Genomic DNA, 16,343 nt, shown 5'->3' on the forward strand with positions numbered 1-16,343 from the left:
TGCGATAAGAAACGTTTGGATGCATTTGAGATGTGGTGCCACGAACCTACTATGCTGGCGTAGCAGGGGAGAGGTGATACTCCCACGTGGTGCGTCCCAGGTGGCGGATAGGGGGGTCCTAACCAGCTTGCTGGCGGACTTGCGGAAAATAAAATACCTCTCGCGGACTAAACACACAACCCCCTGTGGGTGGGGGACACAGATGAAGAATTCACCTACGGTATCCCCTGCCTCTTGTAAGAGGCGACTAAAAGGGGCAACCAAGGGATGATCAAATTATAACCATGAAACTACTTGTGATTAGTACAACCATGTGGGGAACACCATGGGTTGCTTTTATTTGCGCGTAGTACCACTATGTTGTGTACCAAATATTTTTGTGATTAGTAGCAAACGTGAGCGCAACGGCTTTTACAGTACCTGTGATTGGTAGCACTATATGAGCGACACCGTGGGATGTGGGAACCCGTGGTTCTGGCTTGCCTATGATTAGTACCCACTATATGAGGAACACCATGGGATAGTACGAGTCCTGTACTGTGACGTGAGCTAGTGACGCAGCAAGGCTTGGCTGGTGTAAGAAGATAGCCAGACAGTATGATGCTGGCTGGTTCGTAGTAGAGATGGTCTTGTTTGAGAGTGAGCTAACACCATAGGTTTGCGTTGCCTGTAAATGGCGCCGCAATGTGCAAAACAGTGTAGGTCTTTAATACATGTGCAAATTTTGTTACCTGTGTGTAGTACCATAATGTGTGGAATACCGCGAGTCTACGCTACTCTTGATTAGTACCGCGACATGACAAATACCATGGTTCTACTTTCCTAGCGATAAGTATCATTGTGAGGAGCCACTGACTTGGATTTTGGACCCCTTTCAACTACAAGTATCATCAAATCCTGACCACCTGGGTTTAATCCACCATCCTTGTAGAGCTCCTCCTGGTTTCAACTTACCGAGAAGGGAATGGACATCTCTAAACAGAATCAGAACAAACCATGGAAGGTGTAAATTCTGGCTTCACAAGTGGGGAAAATCTGAAGACCCATTCTGCGACTGTGATAATGTGACTCAGACCATCCAGCACGTTGTTATGGACTGCCCAAAAAGAAGATTCAATGGATCCGTTAAAGAATTACATAGTGCCTCTACAGAAGCAGTGGACATCCCACCCATCCATCCCATCCCATCCCATCCCATCCAATCCCATCCCATCCAATCAATCCATCCGTCTGTCCGTCCGTTCATCCATCCATCCAGTGGATGTTTTTGGGCTTTTAATTTGTCATTTCATTTCATCTCATTTCGTACCATTAGGGGCCAATGACGTAGATGTTAGGCCCCTTTAAACAACAAGCATCATCATCATCCTTGAGATGAGTTGCTCGGGGGAGATGGAAAAGATCTCTTGGACAGTAAAGCTAACAAATGAAGAAATTCTTTCTCCATTATATTTCATTTTATCACCTCCCTAATATTGTTATCTGGTTGATGTGGTTTCTCAAGCATTTGTGACAACTTGAAATAAGTTTCAGATATCCTAGATTGTTACAGTTTGATGTGGAATAAATTTCAGATATCCTAGATTGTTACAGTGAGTTGTGGAACATCTGCATACTCTCTGTCTCCTGTTATGTCACCACTGTTCATGTTTAGATTGCTACTAGACCTATTCTAGCAGTGTTATTTCATGATTTCTTCACAGGTTTTATAATATTTCAATTTGTTAAATATGCTTACAGCTATAGGGGAAGGGTGCAGTGATGCTGATGTAGCATGCCTGACCTTAGCATCACATGATCGAATTGGTTTGGAGGCCATTCGTACTCTCCACAGACAGCTGGATGATGATGCAAACGGCAATGTAGATCTCTCAGAGTCAGATGAGGTATGTTTTGACTTTTCTGATAAATTACTTTAGTGTATTTCTGCTTAGATAATTATTCTTGATGTTTTTCCTTTTTGCTTTTGCCCCCAGTTTCTGAGGGAAGAACTGAAATATGAAGAAGGGTATGAACGTAGGCAGCGAGCCTTCCATAGAAATGATGATAACCACATTTCAGTAAGAGAATTGTGGGAGGCATGGATTCGATCTGAGGTAAGCATATATGTTCAATATTCATTTCTTTTTATTGTTTTTCTTTTGCTGCTTTTCTAATTCCGGTATATGTGAGATTGTAGTGGAGTTCAGTCCAGGGTACTGTGTTATAATCTTTATACTGTGCATATACACTAGTGTCTAAATGTTTAAACTCGCCTGTGAAATTCGCTATAAATATTCTTGAATCTAATACTTAATTGAGATTTGTTGGATTTCTGATCTGCTTCCTGTTGCAGGTACTTGTCCATTTTGATCTATTGCACACTAAAATAGTTATTATTTAGGTATCTGGAGTGATACCTGTAATCAAATCTTCAGCCTGCATGCACCTAACATGTACCTGGATTTTGTTATATTGTTATTCCAGCAATTTACAAACCTTAAAAGACTCTATTATCGTTGTTGAAATAGTCTATTTTTAGCTATAATACAAACTACTTTCCCTCCGTTTTGAATGTCTCTGTCACTTTAGACTGTTTTTGAATGCTGACTTTTCAATGTATGTGTGTGTGTGTCTCTGTGTATGTATGTATGTATGTATGTATGTATGTATGTATGTATGTATGTATGTATGTTCAGTCCTCAGCCCAAAGGCTGGCTGGATCCTCAACAGCTCTGCCATCAGCTGTCATAGATGGCCTACCCTAGGCATTAATGAAGAGGCGTACTAGGAAAATGAGGAATGATGTAGTTTCCCGTTGCTTTCCGCACCAAGCCAGAAGTTGCTATTACATATCGGTTTGCCAAGCCCACTGAAATGCATGCACCAACCAACCCTATGAGCAACGTTTTCACACCATTCATAACAGCGACTGGCTGCGTAAGGAATGGTATTACTAGCATCGCTCATACCTCAGTCACTTTCATATTGTCAAAGCCAAGGTTAAGACAGAGACAGGTCAATGAAAGTAACAAAATTACTCTAAGCACACACCAGAAGACACAGTGCACTGTAAACACTAGGTTTCGACAATGACCTAGTTTTCCTTTCTCCGTTTCCTTTTTACTATACCTTTCGTACAAACATACAACCTTCAACATCCATGCACTTGTCTTTCAGCCATTCCTCCTATTTCTATTTTTAATTCCTCAATCGCCTGTATTCTTTCCTGCCCTCCTAATTTTTTTTCATTCCTATCCTTTTGCCATTTGACAGTGAGGTCTAGTACACTGGTTCGTGGTTGATCTTACATCTCTCCCTAACATTTTCACGACTCTCCACTCTTCATATATTATGTTTCCTTCATCCGTTCCATTTAGTCCTTGCGTAACATGTTCTTTGAAACAATCCCTCACTCTCTTATCCTTCAACTTATCTTTGTTGAAATCATCTATTTTTAGCTATAATACAAACTACTTTCCTGCCTTTTTGAATGCCTCTGTCAGTTTAGACTGTTTTCGAACACCGACTTCTCTTCAATACTGCTACAGTTTTTGCAGGTTAAAGGCTAGTTTTCCTTTTTACTATATGCAGCATCTCCCCGCATTCCTTCCTCTCTTCAATATCTTTAGCTTCAGATGGCATTTCATGACCAAGTTGTGGTCAGAGTTCATGTCTGCTCCTGGGAAGGTCTTACAGTAAAGCACCTGGTTTCTGAATCCCTGCCTAATCATAATGAAGTCTATTTTGATATCTTCCAGTGTTTTCAGGTCTTGTCCATATATACAGACATCGTTTCTGGTATTTGAAGACTAAATTTGATTATATAGGTGTTGATTCCCATAGGGAATCTGAAATACTTGTTCCAAATGAATAAATTAATAATACTAATATATTGGTATAGTAAATTATGATCCATAGAGAATTCTACCAGCCAACTTCCTCTTACATTCCTTTGTCCTTGTCCAAATTCTCCTACTGCATTACCTTCTCTTCCTTGGCCTACTACTGCATTTCACTCTCCCATCACTATTAGATTCTCATTTCCTTTTACATACTGGATTCTTTTTATTTCATCATTGTCCACTGAACTAGTAAATATGTAGACCTGCTGCACTATTTTGGTGGGCATTGGCTTGGTACCTGTCTTGAGAACAATAATCCGTTCACTATGCTGGTCATAGTAGCTTTCCCACTGCCCGAGTTTCTTATTCATTATTAAATTCCTGCATTTCCCTGTTTCATTTTGTGTTGATAATTCTGTAGTTGCCTGACCAAAAATCTTGCTCTTCCTGCCAGCATACTTCAGTTACACCAACTACATCTAACTGTAGTCTATCCATTTCCTTTTGCAGCGTCTCTAGCCTGTTCTGACGATTCAAACTTTTATCATTCCATGCTTCAACTCTCAGAATGTCGGTATTCATCTTCCTGATGATTGCCCCCTCTCTTGTAGTTCCCACCCAGAGATCCAAATGGGGGACTATTTTATCTCCCGAACATTTTGCTCGGCATGAAGTTGTTGTCGGTACATAATTCATTTATACATAGAGAGCTGCATGTCCTCGGAAGTTGGTTATGACTGTAGTTTTCCATTGCTTTCAACCGTGTAGCAGTATCATAGCTAAGCCATGTTAAATGTTATTACAATGCCACGTCAATCAATCAGTCAATCATCCAGATTGCCGCCCTCGCAACTTCTGAAAGGCTGCTACCCTTCTTTCATTAGCCTGGTTTCTTGACAGATTCCCATCCAGTGTGGTTGTACATTAAGCTCAGCTACAGGCTTCATTGTGACGCACAAGCTGCCCCACTATGGCAAGGTCAGATGGTTCACAAAGAAGGCAATAAAGTCTTGAAGGAAGTAGATGATGGCTGAATAAGGAGGAATAAAATTCAGACTAGCACAAGCAAATGAAGCCTTTCTTAAGAAAAGGAGTTTTTCTCACTTCGAACATTAATATAGGCATTAGAAAAATATTTTTATTCTTCTGGAGCGTGTTACTATATGGAAGTGAAACATGGACAATAACTAGGACAGAAAGAGAGTAGAAGCTTTTGAAATCTGGTGTTGGAGAAGGATGCTGAAGGTGAGATTGGTGGACAGAAACGTGAATGAAGAGATACTGAATTGATTTGGTTAGAGGAGAATGATAAGGCAAAATTTGACAAGAAGAAGAGAGAGAATGACAGGTCATGTCATATGGTACACAGGACTTGTTCTGTTAGTTTTTGAGGGAAGTGTAGGCGGTTAGAACAGTAGGGTTAGGCAAAGGCATGAATATGACTAAATAGATTGCAGTATTGTATGGACTGACGGTCCAAAGAACAACAAAGACTCGCTGCAGAAATGGGAAAAAGACTAGCGTAAGTTATGAAAAGTATGCTATGGCATGTGCCTGTGAGACGGCTGGTCATAAATGCAAATTACTCCAAATTGGGGACTTCTGAATTTGTTGTTCGCTCTGCTTTGCAGTGAAGACAAAAGACAGACACTCGCAAAGATAGAGTACGTAATAGACGTCCTACAAGAACATCATCTGCTGCAGAACATAAACAGATTGTAATCTTAAGGAAGGGTAATAGAAGGATTACAGCTGTGGACATTGCACAAAAATCAACAGAACTGGAGAACAACCATTGTCAGTGTCTACTGTAGTATATCCTGTATGTAATGTTGGGTTGCATGGACATATCTGCTAAAAGACCCTTTTAATGTGCAGACATAAATCTGAGACACTTCAGTGGATCAGACAACACAAGGATTGGACCATTGTCCAGTGAAAATCTGTGTTATGTTTGGACTGATGACTCAGAATTTGATCCCCCTATGAGTGGGGGCGGTAGAATAGCACCCACGGTATCCACTGCCTGTCGTAAGAGGTTACTAAAAGGGGCCCCAGGGGTTCGTAACTTTGGAGCATGGGTTGTCGACCCTGGGGCCCTTGGCTGAGTCCTGGCATTGCTTCCACTTACTTGTGCCAGGCTCCTCATTTTCATTTATCCTATCTGACCTCCCTTGGTCAACTTTTGTTCTTTTCCAATCCCAACGATATTAGGCCTGGAGGGTCTTAATTTTTACACTCTTCGTGGCCCTTGTCCTTCTTTGGTCGGTATCTTCATTTTTCAGAGTGTCGGATTCCTTCCATTTCTTCTCTCTGATTGGTTATATATGGACTGCCTAGTTGTACATCCTCATAAAACCACCACCGCCACGGAAGGCTGGCTGTGGCCCCCTGTGAAGCCTAACAATTGTGGTTTGGTGTTGTGGTAAGAGCAAGGTTCTGATATTTTTCCTGCTTCAAGTACTTATCCATTCTTATATTTTGCACACTAAAGTATGATATTTAATTATCGATTCCCGATTTAAGAATGGCAGGAGGACTGGTATGTGGTTGAAATGGTACAGGCAGCTCACCTCCATTGGGGGTGTTCCTGAAAAGAGTTGCACCACCTCAGGTTGAGGACACAAGTTTACTTTTATTATTTAGGTATTATGTAGGAATCGTTATTAAAAAACTTCATATTTGATCCGTATTGACACAGTGTTCAGGAGAGTAGGAGAGGAATTATCCACCTTTCATTAAAAAATTTAATGGAATTTATGTAGGAATCTTGATAAATAAGACTTGGTGAGTGTGGAAGGTATCTTGAGGAAAACGAGCAAATGACTGTACGGTTTTGGCCACGTAGCTGTCAGGTTGAATTTGTGAGATAGTGGGTTCAAACCCCACTGTTGGCAGTCCTGAAGATGGTTTTCCATTTTCACACGAGGCAAATGCTGGAGCTGTACCTTAATTAAGGCCATGGCCTCTTCTCTCCCACCCCTAGCCCTTTCCTATTCCATAGTCGGCACAAGACCTACCTGTGTTGGTGCAATTAAATTGTAAACAAATAATAATAATAATAATAATAATAATAATAATAATGATAATAATAATAATTTGAGGGAGTGGCAGCATATGGAACTTAACTTAAGGGAGGGTTTGTTCTGCAGCAAGATAACCACCTGAAACACACGTCAACGCTGTGCAAGATGTATGAAAGAAACAAAGAATCACGTCAGTCACCCGATCGAGTGGTTATGTGATGTACTCGACTGTAAGGAAAACAATTTTTAGTCAACAGTTGTGAAGATATCTGGCAATGCCTTTGCAAGCATGGGGTACTGTAAACACAGAAATGTTGGAAAAACTAACCAGAAAAATGCCATGTAAGTTATTTGTCCAGCAATAATTGTAGCAAAGGAGGGACACATAAATGAGCACAGTTTGAACAATGTAGCTCTAAAAGACATTATATTGTATTATTTGAAGCATAAATTGCTTTATAGTGCATCAGTTTGTGTATAATGGATGCCTAGATTTGTATTTTGATTTAAAATATTTGTAATTTGAAATATCATTGATCTGCTGGCTAATAAATAACAAGAACTGGAGTTTTCTTATCTTCTTCTTAAGACGTCGTCTCCAAACGGAGGTCGACAATCCACATGGCCAGCTCCGATCTTGACGTTGCAGCCATGCCATGTGGATTTATTGTAATATCTCTCAGGATCTTTAATGCAGTGGTTTACCGTTGCCTTCTGCATTCTAATGCCATTGACCAAACTGGTTCCTCCGCCTTTGGGAACAATTTCTTGTCCCCAGGACAATAGAGTGCCTTTACCCAAACCCGCTCGTCCACTCTCAGAGAGACTGTTGGCACTTTGTATAGGGGATCTCCTTATACCGGGAGATAATTGGTCCTTTCATTCGTTAGCCGCCTGCATATAAAATATTATTTTTATATGCAGTCGTTGCCCCCCTCTACCTTGGGAAGGTGAATGTCAGGATTTCACAGTCATTGAAACAAGGACCAAATGGCATTTCCTTGTTTCTCTGGTTCTTTTGGTGAATTTAAACTTTTTGGTGCTAGGACTTTTAGATTTAAATGTCAATCGGATTGATTTTTGGTAATTGTTCTGTACTATATAATCGCTTTCAGCTTCTATTACCCTTGCTTTCAGTGAGCATAGTGAGAACATTTCTCTTTTTTAAAGCAAAAGCTAGGAATGAATATTAATACATAGACGAACATCATGAAAGATCAGTATTGAAAGAGGAAATGATGAAATGCAGAGGCATAGACGAATATGAAAACACAAAGAGCACATTCCACATCTTCATATACTGCTATCTTCCCATAGATGGTCTTTCTCATCAAATCCATTCCTTCTCGGCCCCCAATCAGGACAGTTTTACATCTTAACTTCATCACACTCACTGAGGAGGATATTCTTTAACAATTTTCAGTCTTAATGTGGGAAATGTAGGATAAGAAGAAAACTGAATAAATGCAGAAAAAGGGAAGAGAAAAATAAATTATTTGTACTAGTTGTACATGATAAGGAGAACATGTCAAACACAGAAGCAAGAAACAAATCCTGTTGCTCCTGAGAAGGTTTAGGAAGTGCTTTGAATGAAATCCGATTGGTAGTTTTTTATGATGAGTCATTTTATGTAATTAATTTAATTAAAAACCACACCAAGATTTGGATCGACCTTGAAGGACAGTTTGTCACTAGGTGACAGCAATAGTCCAGACTCATTTTGGATGGTAAATGTTATGTCTGTTCTGCAAGATGCTCAAGGAAGATGAATGCTCAGACACTAAACCTAACAAGAGTGGAATATACAGTACATGTATAGGAAAACATGTATATCCACTGGGAAACTAGTGGAGTTATATTTCTAAACAGTCCGGTAAGAATGATAGTCTGGTAAGAAATGCTGTATATAGGATGGGAACACACCGCCATGTTTTATGAAGTACCTTTCTTGCTATGAGATTCATGACTGTAGCTGTATATAGGAGGTTGGGAAGTATCTATCGACATCTCCTAACCACTGGAGCCACTGGTACACTTATGACTTACTATCTGGAGACAACTTGGTACACTTATGACTTACTATCTGGAGACTGTTTGATTGAAACTGCTCCAGTGGTTAGGAGGAGATGTTGATAGATACTTCTCAACCTCCTATATACAGCTACAGTCTTGAATCTCATAGCAAGAAAGGTACTTCATAAAACATAGCAGTGTGTTCCCCATCCTCCCAGGGATGGGAGTGGGAAGGGGCTGGCATATAAAAATAATCGAAAATAATGTTGAGTCCATAGTTTACGGGGTCGCCAAGATGAACAGTAACACTGGATGCCGTTTTAAGTCGAAGTTCAGCGCCCATCAGCATAGGGGCTGAGAAGAAAATTTCCAAAAATGACCGAGGTTATGGAAGTACAGTATGTGTGTATGTTCCACCATAGCTCTCAACCAAACTTGGTACTAATGTGGCTTACTATCTAGAAAAAAATACTGTGGGGGCAAGACACTCCTGGCACCCCTAGGCAAGGGGATGAAATGTCAAAATAATTGAAAACAACTTAAATTTCGGGCTCACTAAGATGAAATATGACACTCTGGATGCCGTGTTGTTCGGCCCCATTCAGAATGAGGGTTAGAAGGGGTGGAAAAGAAAATTCCCAAAATAACCAAAATTATGGAAGAATGTGCGTATGTTGCAGCACAGCTCTCAATCAAACTTGGTACACTCATGACATACTATGTGGAAAAAGTATTATGAGGGTAAGATACCTCTAGCACCCCTAGGGGAGGGTTTGATATGTAAAAATAAGTGAAAACAACCATTATTAGTGTCAAATCCGTGGCTTTTGGGCTCACTTAGATGTATTGTGATACTCTGGATGCTGTTTAAGTGCAAGTTCAGCCTCCATCGGCATGGGGGTTGAGAAGGGGGTTAACAAGAATATGTTCAGAATAACTAATATTTGTGTTGAGTCCACATTTTTCTGAGTCTTTAGCTTAATTGGTGACAGTCCTAGTGACAGTTGGAATAATATATATAATATCTATTGTGCGAGACATAAACACCTACAGTTATAACTTTTATTATTTGTTTGAAAGGATCAGCTACTTACCTTACAATCTGGGCTACGACAGGGAAATAGTTTAATGCAAAATTATAATCTCAAACTAAAACATAAAATAAACAACAATAACTATAAATTTACAGGAATGTTCGTAAACTATCAGGCAATGTCATAATAAAGAAATCTACAAAAAAAAAAAAATCACTTCAAACAGTTATTACTAGAGCTGGGATTTCTATGTAATTACATATTTTGTTCCTTGCTATTTAGGTGCTGGGAAAAGTCGTATATTCACAAAATACTATATTAGGGTTATTATTACTGAATTTCATTTTACATATTTTTTTATATTTGTGGGTATTCTACATATTCTTAGTGATATTACATAAAGTTACATATTTTAGCATTTTCCTGTTTTCATATATAATAAATTGCTGAATTGAAGTTTCACACTTAATGTGGGGCTGTTGTCTGTTCTCTCAACAGGGGGATTAAGGTAATTATGAGTGACAGGTATTGGAGAGGATGATAGGTGCAGGTAGAGACCCTTGCAAAATAGGTTATTCTAAAGGTTCCAATTAGCTGCAGGAAAACTGTTACTTTACATGTGCCAGTCTTAAATCTTTCATCCCTTTTAGAGTTAATTGCTTTACAACTAGCCACTTTTATGTTGGAGTTTCCAAGAATATTTCTCTAAGCACATTTCTGTGATCTCTTTGTTATGTACTTAGGAATTTCCAAAACTGTTGTTAGAGCTGTCTTCCTTTGAAATGTCTCAATTAGGTTTTAGTTTCTTTTGAACAGCTGAAGAACATAGTTCATGAACATCAGTTTCCTCTAGAGTCAATATGGCACCAGTAGCGTCCTCGCTGGCTTCAAAGTTAAAATCAGTTGATGAGTCCTTTGCAACTGATGGCAAAGTAGTGATTTGCCAAGCATGCAACAAACATATCGCATGTTCCATGAAATACCAGCTTGAGCAACATGCACGGAGTGCTGTGCATAGAAAAACCAACAGTTAGGTCTACAAAAGAAACAAATCCTTTTAACACAGATGCAGCCTTCACCTTCAAGTAACCCTTTTTATAAATACTTATGCAGTGCAGTGATTGCAGCTAATATTCCGTGGTATAAACTTGAAGGGCCTGAATTCACACTTTTTCTGGAAAAATACTGCAAGCAACATGTTCCTAATCAATCAACACTACGCAAGAATTATCTTCAAGTCCGCTACGACGAGGTAATGCACAACATAAGACAGCATATAGGAAATTCTTTCATATAGGTTGCTGTTGTGAAACAACAGATGCTAAGGGTAGATTTATTGCAAATCTTGTGGCGGGGAAGCTACAACCTGACAGCGCCTCAAAACCATGTTTGATCTACTGTAAAGAGCTAGACTATACAAATCACTCAACTATTGCGAGATTTATGAATGATGAATTAAGAGCTCTGTGGCTGACTGATATGGAAGAGGAAAAGGTATTAGTGATGTATTATGATGCTGCAGCATATATGCTTAAGGCTGCAACTGTTTTGAATGTGTTTTATCCCAATATGCTCCATTTTACATGCTTGGCTCATGGACTGCAACGTGTTGCCGAAGATATTAGAGCTAAGTTTCCACAAGTGAATAGATTAATTTCACCAACAAAAAAGGGTTTTCTAAAAGCTCCACAACGAGTGCTATCTTACAAACAGCAATTGCCAGAGATACCACTGCCGCCGGAACCAGTGTTAACGAGGTGGGGGATATGGATAGAAGCAGTTAAATTCTATAGTGAGCATCTAGATGCTATAAAGACTGTGATAGATTCTTTTGATCCTGAAAATGCTGTATCTATTAGTGAATCACAAACTGCACTTGCACTGTGCACTCCATTCATATAGAGAGTGACCAACGGAGTTGACTACCTCATGAATCCTAGGGCGAATTATTTTGGTTGGAGCCAAATTACAAATAGACAAATTGGAATGTTTTACCTCATAAATTTTAACAATTATAAATAAGTGTACAATAATTATAAATTGTATTTTATTTTGCCAATATTTGTATATACTACGTAGAACTACCATCAAACTCAATATCATATAGACTTTGATTACTTTCATTGTTATACTGTACATATGATGGCCTCATTTTAATATTAAGAAACCACTAGCTATTTTACTATGTGTAACTAGTCTATTGTTATTTCGTTTAGGATAGGACCTTGTAAGTGTTTTTTAATGTATTCTTTCTTACATATTATGTTCATAATTTCCAACCATACGTCTGGTTTAATTTTGAGGTGGTTTGATATGACTGATTATGCCCCACATGGGGGGCGAAACATGTCTCCATTTTAACGATGTTTAACTAAAAATGTTAACATCCTGTAATGTATTGAATAGGTTGGAGTCCAATAAATTCTCTTATATTATTATTGACATACCACTTAGTCGAGCAGCTCTTCTTCTTTCTTTCAATTCCTCCCAACCCAAACCTTGCAACATTTTTGTAACGCTACTCTTTTGTCGGAAATCACCCAGAACAAATCGAGCTGCTGGAACCATACTCTAGTTGGGGTCTTACCAGAGACTATATGCCTTCTCCTTTACATCCTTACTACAACCCCTAAACACCCTCATAACCATGTGCAGAGATCTGTACCCTTTATTTACAATCCCATTTATGTGATTACGCCAATGAAGATCTTTCCTTATATTAACACCTAGATACTTACAATGATCCCCAAAAGGAACTTTCACCCCATCAATGCAGTAATTAAAACTGAGAGGACTTTTCCTATTTGTGAAACTCACAACCTGACTTTTAACCCCATTTATCAACATACCATTGCCTGCTGTCGATCTCACAACATTTTCAAGGTCACGCTGCAGTTGCTCATAATCTTGTAACTTATTTATTACTCTATAGAGAATAACATCATCCGCAAAAAGCCTTACCTCCGATTCCACTCCTTTACTCATATCATTTACATATATAAGAAAACATAAAGGTCCAATAATACTGCCTTGAGGAATTCCCCTCTTAATTATTACAGGGTCAGATAAAGCTTCACCTACTCTAATTCTCTGAGATCTATTTTCTAGAAATATAGCAACCCATTCAGTCACTCTTTTGTCTAGTCCAATTGCACTCATTTTTGCCAGTAGTCTCCCATGATCCACCCTATCAAATGCTTTAGACATGTCAATCGCGATACAGTCCATTTGGCCTCCTGATTCTAGGATATCTGCTATATCTTGCTGGAATCCTACAAGTTGAGCTTCAGTGGAGGTGGTTCCTTCTTTTCACACCAGGCAGATGGCAGATGATTGACCTCAGTTACTTCCTTCCCTGTTCTAGCCCTTTCCTATCTCATTGTTGCCATGAGACCTGTCTGTTAGTGCAGCATACAACAAAACAAATAGTAGATTTTCTTTCTGTTGCATCATCTCTTTTAAGGAGGATATAAGGGATGTTAGCATAGATAATTTGTTGTTGTTGTTTATGCTTTGTTTTCAGGGCTATATGGTTTGTAGTCAACGGCCTCTTGTACATGGTACAGTTAAGTCGTTCTGATAACCTACGTGACTGTAGTATCTGTACTGGTAGATTTACATATACTGGGGTTAGAATTAGGGAGGAAGCAGCTATGGCTTGTGCGTTATGTACCTTCATGACATTTGCCTGGAAATGAAGTGGAAACTACGATAATCTACTTTTAGGATGACTTGAAAGAGTGTTAGGAAACAATTTCCTTGCTCAGTCGTCAGGAGGCCGAGTACCTTGAAGGCAGAGTTGGAAATTCAGCCTGACCCAACCAGACAGGAACCTTATACTGTACTAGTTATTACCTGCGGCTTCGCTCGCGTGGATTTGATAATTTGTCAAAGTAAACGTTCCTCGGCATTGTACTAAGACATTATCTAAAAATTCCTAAAGTATAAAAACTCACCCAAAAATTTAGTTTCATTTACCCCAGAAATTCTTTGTAAACCATTTTTGTGGTATTAACTTTTGGGGCTAAGACAACCATGCGACATAGAACTGCACATGTGAGAAACAGTCTTCTCTCAAGTCGAAAACATAAATGCATGTTTCTTTATTTTTTAAGGAGATTGAAAATACCTATTCATACATCTGTACCATCTTCGATTTTTGAGATATACATAAGTATCCCCATAAAAGGAATTCAACCCCTTGATCAGTCCTTGCCCTACCCCTATCTAAGTGTATTTTCCGAAAACAAAAATATGTGTTCCTTTATTTTTAAAGGAGATTTCCAATACAAATTTTCACGTCTGTAACATCTTCAGTTTTTACGATATAAGTAACCTAGTAAAAAAATAATTCAACTACTTTTTCACTTCTTTTCGTCCCCCGTTAAGTGCGTTCTCCGAAAGCAAAAGGTGCATATTCCCGTATTTTTAAAGGACTTTCCAAATACCAAGTTCATTGTGTCTAACATGTTAAGTTTTTGACATATAATGTAGATATTCCGGTACTCATTTTAAAAATTCACCCGCTTTTCAAATTCTTTCCAGCTCCTTAACTGAATTTTCCGAAAACAAAAAAAAAGCGTTTCATTGTTTTTAAAGGAGATTACCCCATTTTAGTTGTTTTCGTAAAATCGACGTTAGGGGTGTGGGGATGAAAATAAGTAAATAAAGAGTTGAAGTATGTTTATGAGGATACTTTACGTCTGTAACATCTTCAGTTTTGAGATATAAGTATCCTCATAAAAGTAATTCAACTCCTTCTTCACCAACCCCCCATTTCCTATCCGTTAAGTTGATTCTCCCTCCCCAAAAGTGCACGTTTCCTTATTTTTAAAGGAGATTCAAATACCAATATTCACATCTTTAATATATTTAGCTTTTGCGATATAAGTATCGTCATACAAAGAATTCAACTAATTTTTAAATTCATTTTTCGAAGACAAAAGAACACGTGTTTCTTTACTTTGAAAGAAGATTCCAAATACACACATTCATGCCTCTTAACATCTTCAGTTTTTGAGATATAAGTATCCTCATAAAAAGTATTCAACTCCTTTTTCACCCCATCCCGTTAAGTCGAATCCCCACCCCCTCCAAACAATGCGTGCTTCGTTATTTCTAAGAGATTCCAAATACAAATTTTCACGTGTTTAACCTTAAGTTTTAGAGATGTAAGTTTCTTCATAAAAAGAATTACATTTTTTCACTTCCTTTCACCCTCTTCCATTAAGTGAATTTTCCGAAAACCAGAAAACTTGTTTCTTTATTTATAAAGGAACTAAAAATGTCAATTATCACGACTGTAACATCTTCAGTTTTGAGATATACTGTATGTATCCTAATAAAAGAGGAATTAAACTCCTTTTTCACTGCCCCCGCCCCCAAGTTAAATCCCCCTGAAATGCGTGTTTCTTTACTTTTAAAGGAGATTCCAAATACTAATTTTCACGTCTGTAACATCTTATGTTTTGAGATATAAGTATCCTCATACAAAGTATTCAACTAATTTTTCAATTAATTCAACCCCCCCCCCCCCCCCTTAAGTGGATTTTCCAAAGACAAAAGATTACGTGTTTCTTTACTTCGAAAGAAAATTCCATATACTAACTTTCATGTCTGTAACATCTTCAGTTTTTGAGATATAAGTTATTTATTTATTTATTTATTTATTTATTTATTTATTTATTTATTTATTTATTTATCGTATGGCATATATACTGTACATATATACAGAAACAAGAAAGCAAGTACATTCTATTTTAATGTCCAAAGATGTTATCCATTCTAGAGCCTCTGTATTGGCCTCTAGAAAATCAAATCATTCTCCAGGGTAGGCTCTTCTGCTTTACAATGTGTTCGATGGTTTGAAAAGGAGCACCACAGTCACACTCAGGGGATTGTATCTTTCCCCATTTATACAGGGACGCAGCACAGACACCATGACCACATCGAATCCTACTAAGGATGGTCCAAGTTCTTCTTACTTTGTACAGTTTGCATATTTGCTGGGAGATCTTTAGAAGATAGGTCCAGCAGCCAGTGTTGTTGCTTCCTTAGCACCACCCAGGGGTCACGTGTAGGGCTTTTTTTTTTTTTAAGGTTTAACCTACGGATGTGAAGCAACAGTTACCGAGCTCGATAATTGCAGTCGCTTAAGTGCGGCCAGTATCCAGTATTCGGGAGATAGTAGGTTTGAACCCCACTGTCGGCAGCCCTGAAGGTGATTATCCGTGGTTTCCCATTTTCACACCAGGCAAATGCTGGGGCTGTACCTTAATTAGGCCATGGCCGCTTCCTTCCCACTCCCAGGCCTTCCCTGTCCCATTGTCGCCATAAACCTATCTGTGTCGGTGCAACGTAAAGCAACTAGCAAAAAAAAAAAAAAAAAAAAAAAAAAAAAAGAAGCAACAGTATCCTCATTGAAAGAATTTAACTCCCTTTTCACT

General features: G+C 38.6%; 1 protein-coding gene across 3 annotated transcripts in view; it reads left to right on the forward strand.

The window, feature by feature from the left end:
* Stim (stromal interaction molecule) overlaps positions 1-16,343 on the forward strand; it is a 424,265-nt gene that overhangs the window by 49,337 nt on the left and 358,585 nt on the right. For all 3 annotated transcript variants that reach the window (XM_067143252.2, XM_067143251.2, XM_067143253.2), the window contains exons 2-3: positions 1,741-1,886; positions 1,977-2,096. In XM_067143252.2, the coding sequence (XP_066999353.2) occupies positions 1,741-1,886; positions 1,977-2,096 (266 nt within the window). The remainder of the gene's footprint in view (positions 1-1,740; positions 1,887-1,976; positions 2,097-16,343) is intronic.

This window comes from Anabrus simplex, chromosome 3 (assembly GCF_040414725.1).
Source record: "Anabrus simplex isolate iqAnaSimp1 chromosome 3, ASM4041472v1, whole genome shotgun sequence".
NCBI lineage: Eukaryota > Metazoa > Arthropoda > Insecta > Orthoptera > Tettigoniidae > Anabrus > Anabrus simplex.